The following is an 8781-nucleotide window of genomic DNA, read 5'->3' on the forward strand; positions in this document are numbered from 1 at the left end:
CGCACTACGTAGGGAATAGGGTGCCTTTTGAGACACTGCCAGTGTCTCACCACCCACCCACCCTGAGTGGCTTTGTTTTCTCTCCAGCCATCACATCACACAGCAGGCCAGGCTTATTATCATGTCTATGTCTGATGTGTGCCTCCGTACTCCGCTGTGGCTTTGTAGCATACAGGTCTAATGGTGTCTCATAGCCGCAAGGCTGCTTGTGGTACAAGGGGGAGGAGGGGGGTTAGATGGGTGATGATACTCAGCTATGTAAATGGATGAATAATGCGGACCCGGGCCCCACAGTTTATGCAGCGCCATGGCATCCATCCCTCATCCCTCAGCTGTAATCGGGGCGRCGTGGGAGCGCCATCTCCCCGTCAATGAGCCTCTCAGCTGACGGGTCATTTACTCAGGGCTGATTGTAAAAGGCGGCAATACGTTTATTGATGAAACACTTAAACACAAAATCCTCTCCCCTTCGTACTTGAGGCTGTGTGATCACAGCTGGCTATGTCTGTGTGTGCATGRGTGTTTGTGCATGTTTTACGATTGTTTCGATGTTTACAGGGGATTCAAATCTCTCTCTCCCTCCCCCTCTCTCCCCATCTCTCTTTCTCTCCCCCAGGAYCCCGTGATGGCTCTGTCCAGTCTGATGCCAGCAGCAGCCCGTCAGAACAGTGTCATCTGGGTCAGTCTCACCCAGCCTACCCGGTAGGACCACAGGTGAGTGTCTCTCCATGTCACCTCCTGACCTGCGCCTAAACACACACACAATCACACCAGGTACACAACAGAACATGAAATTGATCTGAGAGGGATTTCAAATCCTCTGCAAAGGTAATCAGTCGACATGTGACCTTAATGAACATATACCGTTTTTGAATAAATGGTGAGTTGTTTACATTTCCTCTYCCCCCTTCAACGCCAACACAAGCACAGTCTGCCCCCAGGCAGCCCAATAAATAGCTCAATACGACAGTCAGCCTATGTGATTGGATTTATTGGCCTGGTGGCTCAGCCCTGTTTAATGAATATCTATCTCATTAGTGCTGTCTCACTGTCACCTCCCTGAACCCAGTAGTGTGAACAGCTAGCCAGCCAGGCAGACATAGGGCTTCCCTCCCTCCCTTCCCCTAACGAGGCCACTCTCCCAGCACTCAGTGGCCGCGTCCTAAATTACACCCTATTCCCTGCATAGCGCAGTACTTTTGTCCTGAGCCCGATGGGCCCTGGTCAAAAGTAGTGCTCTAGAAAGGAAATAGGGTGCTATTTGGGACASACCACTCGGTGTTACTCAATAAGGGCTCCGCCACTGAATCAATCCTCATCAGGGTAAACAAAAGAGGATACGTGAGAGACTAATTCACTGAGTTCCCTGCTGAATTGCCTCACTCAGCTCAGCAGGATGAAATACAGAGAACCAGACTGATTAAAGCCACTCTGATAATGAGAGACATGATAGCTGTTTAATCCATGAATGGTAAACAAGGTTCTCAGAAAAAATAGAAATGCTTTAGCGCATATAGTTGTGCCAGTCCCTATAAGCTTCAGAAGGTTGTTCCRCCAACAGTCTGTCTAATATATTAATGCTGTCAGTACAGTCTCAGTGAAGCTAACAGTTTTCAGAAACAAGGCGCTCCCCATGCCATAACCAATTCTCCTATTTTGGGATCAATATGTTTTGATAGATTCTCACTTCGGAGCCGGATACTGTGCGAAGAGGCATTATCCGAAGGTAGTTTACCCAACATGAATCCGCTTTTCCCCCTGTCTCCCACTCACAGTTAGGATAACAAACTCTGTGATTATGGGCAATTGCTCAGAGCCTGACTGGGCTTCTGGTCAGATGGAAGGGCCTGCTGGCCCCTATTGGGCAGGGTGGCAGGGTATCTCATCCAGGTCTAAAGCTCTTCCCAGACCCATCCAGACCCCATCCAACTCCACCCAGAACACATGCAGAGAGGCAGGGTACCTTATTTAGGTTTGGACCAGAACATGTGCCTGTTCCCTGGGCGCCCCACTCCTCAACACTCAGCTGTCAGCCATGCCTACGGCAGTACCACACCATCCCCACTAGACCTCCGTTGGAGAGACAGGCAAGACAAACACAGAGAAAGGAAAATAATGCAGAACTATTCACACGGACACTCAAAGGGAGCAGATAGGGCTGTTTACAGTCATGATCTGGTCATTTAAAACGACCGTTTTGTTTTTATGTTCTGGAAATTTAAGCTGACTTTGTGGTGGCAGTCGGGGGCTAGTTTTTCCGATTCAATTAGTACGCACACTTTGCACGTTTTACAGAAGCAAGTTAGGTAAACATGGAATACATTTCTGAACTATCCTTCTGTTCCCCGCACAAAAGCCACGAGTCGCACAGCAACCAACACAGCCGAAAGGAAAATAACAAGCGGTCTTATTTACTTGAAGTGCTCTGAAGCTGGCAGACACGTGCCTGTAATAATAAACCAGAAGTACATTTCATGTATTTAGAGTTGTTTTTTTAATATCATTCCCTTTCATGTATCGCTCTTCAGTGTCAGGGGAAGGGATCTCGTTTAATTTCAAGATCAAAATGTTCAAGGTCAAATGTTCAACGACTCGTCTTTGATTACATGCCACCACAATTCGACGTGAAATTTACGTTAAAAAGCGAGATTAAACATATGTCACTTGCCTTGACGAAAGGGACCACCTTTGTTATTGTCCCTTGATGGTTCTTCTTTGCTCACTCAAATGACTAATCCCTTATTTAAAGCGAATGACAAAATGTCATGTTGAATGCGTTCAAAGCAGTCAACCCGTGTCACTCATTCCTGTTATGATTTGTTATAGTGTTGCAAAGCAGACTAAAATGGTTGTGAATTTTGAAAATGTTCAGTATTTTAAACCTGCGGTAATGAGTATTATATAAAACATACTCTGTTTTGTTCACATGACACAGTTGCTGGAATGAAACGTCTCTCCATGCCAGTGACTATTCATTTCAAGCTTCGTCCCTGGTCTCCTTTGATCAAAGCCGTGGGACAAACAAATCCATGATCAAATTATATATTTTTTGTTTGGGGGGGGGGGGGTATTTCCCCTGACTTTTAATGCTAGTGTTTACCTTCCAATCTCTCCCAGCCTCTTGGCTTTAAACCCATGCAACATCACATTCCTAAAACTGTGATTATGTCGAAACTGGTGCTCGCTCTCCGCACTGCGCCAGGTTATCTTAGTGACACCGCTGTCACCCAGCAGCACCAAGCCTGGGAGGATGGTGCCATGTTCACACCAGTCGACCCCTCCACTCCGTCTTCCGCTCCTTCGCCACAGGCGTCCCGTGCAAACAGAAGCAGATAGCTGACAAGTGCCGTTAAAGGTTCGTGGGCTCAGGTTAGTGTGGAGGAGTCAAGCGGAGAAGGATCAGCACCGAGGCCACAGGGCAGCCAGGCATACTACAGGCATACAGGGGCTGAGACGTTCAAGAGCAGTGTTAGGCTGGGCTTGGACACAAAAAAAGCCATGCATTCCTCCATGTCCATGCCCTGTATGTAGAGGCACTAGCAGCTATTTTGGGAATGTCGTTTTACGTGATGTAAAACGCTTGTTTCCCCTGATGACATTATGAGAATCAAGTCTGTATCTGACAAACTGGTGAACTAATAGATGCTATATCAAATGTAATACATATCTGGGTGTCCTACCTCTGCTCTGTATTCTGGTGCTACAACCATTTCCACATCTGGTGTCAAGAACATTCCTTAAACCCGGGATCAAAGCACTGTGCTACAAAATGTGTTTGTGGCTGTATATTTGCAGAGCTGCTCGCTGTGAAAGTACATTTGAACGGCTCCTCTACTGTGCCAAATGTCTTCTAGCGATACTTCAGATAACATATCTTAGCGTCTGTGTCTATGACTGCACCGATTCTACTCTGACTAATATTAGTGAATGCTGACATGAAGTCAGTGATGTACTGTATCTCCCACCAAAGGAGGAAAGTGCTGATATGTATGAAATCTCGGGGGAACAATTCAACGGCTGATTCTAGGGTATCAGAAGTGTGTTCATTGTGATGAAATATAAACCACTCTGCATCCGTCTGAAAGGAAAATGCACTGCTCTTTTTCAAAGGTTGGAGTTGGATTCCTTTTTCCCACATGCCAGCAAGCAGCACTGCGTTGTGACTGTCACTCTGGCTGTGGCATGTTTCAAAGCACAGATGTCAGCAGAAAAAAAGAACAGCATTCAACACATTGATTAGAGCACCTCTGTCACTTGAGTGAAATGTGGGTTATTTGTGTGATGGCCGTTGATTCCTCTCAGATGAAACATATGGATGAAATGTGATATGAATGTAACCTCTCTCTACTATGCATGCTAATACATGAATCACTGTTTACTATGCGTTTTACTATGCATACTAATGTCAATATATTTTTGTAACCCAGTGTCTTTCTCTTCAGTCTCTGCTGGTGGCCCAGCAGCTAGCCGGAGGTTCGCCAGGCCTGAACCAGCCCATCCTCATCCCCTTCAACACGGGCGGCCACCTGGGAGGCCAGCAGGGTCTTGTGCTTTCCCTGCCCACCGCCAACATCCAGGGCCTGGTGGCTGCAGCAGCCGCACAGGGCATCATGACGCTTCCCCTACAGAACCTGCAAGGTAAGAGGGCTGCCTCAGCAGATAACCTATAGAGGACAGGGTGGGAGACTAAATTTACAGTCCTTTTGACAATGCATGTATTTGATGTAATAACAGAAGTTATCTTTTATTTCCGTAAGAGTGCATTGTACTCTCCCCTCTCCTCTTTTCTCTGCATAAGAGTGCACTGTACTCTCCCTCTCCTCTGCATAAGAGTGCACTGTACTCTCCCTCACCTCTTTTCTCTCTATAACAATGCACTGTACTCTCCCGCTCCTATTTTCTCTCCATAAGAGTGCACTGTACTCTCCCTCTCCTCTTTTCTGCTGCATAAGAGTGCACTGTACTCTCCCTCTCCTCTTTTCTCTGCATAAGAGTGCACTGTACTCTCCCCTCTCCTCTTTTCTCCCCATAAGAGTGCACTGTACTCTCCGTCTCCTATTTTCTCTCCATAAGAATGCACTGTACTCTCCCCTCTTCTCTTTCTCTCCATAAGAGTGCACTGTACTCTCCCTCTCCTCTTTTCTCTCTATAACAGTACACTGTACTCTCCCTCTCCTATTTTCTCTCCATAAGAGTGCACTGTACTCTCCCTCTCCTCTTTTCTCTTCCTCTGCAATAAAGAAGTGCACTGGTATTCCCTCTCCTCTTTTCTTCTCCATAAGAGTGCACTGTACTCTCCCTCCTCTTTTCTCTCCCATAAGAGTGCACTGTACTCTCCCCTCCTTCTTTTCTCTCCATAAGAGGTGCACCTGTACTCTCCCGCTCCTCTTTCCTCTCATAACAGTGCACTGTACTCTCCTCTCTCTCTCAAGGAGTGCACTGTACTCTCCTCTCCTCTTTTCTCTCCATAAGAGTCCACTGTACTCTCCCCTCTCCTCTTTCTCTCTCCATAGAGTGCACTGTACTCTCCTCCCCTCTTTTCTCTCCCATAACAGTGCACTGTACTCTCCTCTTCTCTCATTTCTCCTCCCCTAAACAGTGCACTGTACTGCTCACCTCTCCTCTTTTCTCCATAAGAGTGCACTGTACTCTCCCCTCCTCTTTTCTCTCCATAAGAGTGCACATGTACTCTCCTCTCCTCTTTTCTCTGCATAAAGAGTGCACTGAGCTTCCCCTCTCCTCTTTTCTTCTGCTATTAGAGTGCACTCCGTACTCTTCCTCTCCTCTTTTCTCCTCCATAAGAGTGACTGTACTCTCCGTCTCCTTTTTCTCTCCATAAGATGCACTGTACTCTCCCCCTCTTTTCTCTCACATAAGAGTGCACCTGTACTCTCCCTCTCCTCTTTTCCTCTATAAGAGTCACTTTACTCTCCCGTCTCCTATCTTTTCTTCTCTCCTCATAAGAGTGTCACTGTACTCTCCCTCTCCGTCTTACCTCTGCATAAGAGTCGCACCTGTCTTACCCTCCTCCCCAGCTCACCCCCTTTCTGACACTATTTACTCACCCCAAGTAGGTGGCGATCAAGAGTGAAGTCGACTGTACTCTCTCCGCTCTCATTTCTCTCCCGCACATAAGAGTGCAACTGGTACTTCTCCCTCCTCTCTTTCCCTCTCAAAAGAGTGCAACTGTACTCTAGCACGCTTCCTTCCTTCGCGTGCTCTGGTCAAGATATATCTAGCTCGCACTGTCAGTCCAGTGCACCACTGTACTCTCCTCTCCTCAATGAGTGCAGCTGTAACTCTCCCCGCTTCCTCTCTCTCTCTCACCAATCACAGTCACTGTACCCTCCCTCTCTCTTTTCTTCCATAAGAGTGCACTGCTACTAACACTTCAACCCTAGACAAGATGGAGCTGCTCTCCTCTGCCCCGCTCTCCTCTTCCTTCCCTCTCCATAAAAGGGAGGGGGTGAAACAAGAAAACATGTAGCCTGGCCTTCCCTCTCTTCGTTTTCTCTTCTCCCCCACAACCCACCGTGTCGCTGACTCTGTTCTATCATTAGATCCCTCCTTCTCCTTCATTTTCTCTTCCAATAGAGTGGACATGTCACTCTCACCCGCGTTCCTTGCACTGCCTAGTATCTCCTCTCTCACAAAACACGATGCATGCTAGCTTCACGCTACTCCTCTCCCTCCTCTTCCTCAGAGTGCTAAGAACGTCTCCTAATCTAGTGCATAAAGACTCACGTGGGAAACTGTATCTCCCTTTCTCTATATCTACCATAAACCAGCTGCAACTGATCTTCTCCCTGTCCGTCTCTCCTTTGCTCATTAACATTATATATGTTCTCCATTCGAACCCTCATGGTTTGGCAATCTTAGCGTACCTCCCCTCCTCCTCTTTTTCTCTCCCATAAGAGTTGTGACTGTTCCTCTCCCTCTCCTCTTTTCTTTATTATTTTTATATATTTCTCATCAATTATCACTGTACTGCTTCCTATTACTCTCTCTCAAATCTTATATTTGTTCCTCTCCACTAAGACATCACTGTACTTCCCACTCTGAGCCGTATGACCTTTTTTCTCTCTATAACAGTACCACTGCTTAACTCTCCTCCTCTCCTCCTTTTCTCTGCGATTAAGAGGTGCACTGTACTTTCCTCCCCACTCTCTTTCTCTCACATCAAGTGCAACTGTACTCTCCCCATCTCCTTCTTTCTCTCCATAAACGAACACAGGATAGCGTAGCATCAATGCTTGCGCTTAACCTTAACTCCCAAACCCTCTTTTCCTCCTCCAATAACCAGACAGCACAAAAGTTGGTCTATTCTCGCCATCTGGAGCTAGGGGGGGTTTGGGACTGCACCGAATACTGTGCTTACGTTGCGCCTCTCTCCTCCCAAGAAGTTGGCGACTGTCACTCCTCCCCGCTCCTCTTTCTCTCTCCACCGCTTTTGTGCCAACAATCAAAAAACGAACCGCTTGTGCCCTGAGTACTCTCACCTCTCCTCTTCTTCTCTCCATAAGAGTATCCAAAACCACTGCAACTTATTTCCACATATTGCTGCGCCCGCCTGGTTTTTGCGAGCGACCGTCTCTCACACTCCACTCCCCTGCTCCCGTCTCTTCTCAGTCTTCCTTACCATAATTAGTTCGCACGCTAACCACTGGTAACTCTCCCTCTACAGATTCCCATTTTCGTTGCCCTTCTATAGCACCAGTGACACCTGAGGAATGCCACCGCAGATCAGCATCGAGGAGAAGTCGTACGTGGCCTTCACTCTGCCACTGCCCTCCTTAACTCTCTCTCTCCATAATCAGTACACTGTACCTCTCCCGCTTTCAGGCTACTTGCTCTAATACATTCCCTTCCACATAACCAGTGCACTGGTACTCTCCCTCTCTTCTTTTCTCTCCATAACAGTGCACTGTACTCCCCTCTCTTTTTTTCTCATCCAATTAAGAAGTGCACCTTTCGCTTCCCATTCCCTGGCATTTCTCGATTCTCTATTCGGCTCCTTCCCCCTCACTAACATCCTGATGGGAGGGCATCTTACCTGCGCGCTTTACACCAGTCCTCAACCGTCCCATACTGCTTTGTTCCCTATTCTGCTTTACCCTCTCCATAACAGTCTAATGAATGAGCACACCCTAGGCTTACCCTGAAGTCCCTGCCCATCTTCCAAAAACACGTTAAGCTACCTCTTCATAAGAGTTATCTTAATAATCCCCTCCTCACCTCACCCCCCCCCCCCCAATAAAACAACACTTGCTCTTCTCGTAGAATATAGTGAAGACCAACGTCAAAACTATGAAATAACAGCATATGGATATGTAGTAACCAAAAAAAGTGTTCAACAAATCAAAATATATTTGATATTGTAATATTCTTCAAATAAGCCACCCTTTGTGCCTTGAATGACAGCTTGCAACATCTTGGCATTCCTCTCACCAGCAAAGGGTGTCTACTTTGAAAGAATCGCAAATAATAAATATATTTTTGATTTGTTTAAGCAACTTTTTGGTTAGCTACATGATTCCATGTGTTATTTCATAGTTTTAAGTCTTCACTATTTTATTTCTAAATGTAAGATAAAGAAAACCCTTGAATGATTAAGGTGTGTCCAATAACTTTTGACTGGTACTATATTTTATATATATATATATATAATATATATATATATAATATATATATTATTATATATATTGTATTCTAGTAGTAAAGACAGTGTTTGACGCACCACAACTGGTTCAGTAACCCGCCAGACTTGGCTATATATTTTCT

General features: G+C 46.2%; 1 protein-coding gene across 3 annotated transcripts in view; it reads left to right on the forward strand.

Moving 5' to 3' along the window:
• Window positions 1-8781, forward strand: part of LOC111972460 (POU domain, class 6, transcription factor 2-like) — a 126214-nt gene that overhangs the window by 19897 nt on the left and 97536 nt on the right. For 2 of the 3 annotated variants that reach the window (XM_023999454.2, XM_070446727.1), the window contains 2 exons: window positions 617-714; window positions 4428-4638. In XM_023999454.2, coding sequence (XP_023855222.1) covers window positions 617-714; window positions 4428-4638 — 309 coding nt within the window. The remainder of the gene's footprint in view (window positions 1-616; window positions 715-4427; window positions 4639-8781) is intronic. The other variant, XM_023999455.2, reaches the window with a different exon arrangement.

The sequence above is a fragment of the Salvelinus sp. IW2-2015 genome, linkage group LG14, assembly GCF_002910315.2.
Source record: "Salvelinus sp. IW2-2015 linkage group LG14, ASM291031v2, whole genome shotgun sequence".
Classification (NCBI taxonomy): Eukaryota; Metazoa; Chordata; class Actinopteri; order Salmoniformes; family Salmonidae; genus Salvelinus; species Salvelinus sp. IW2-2015.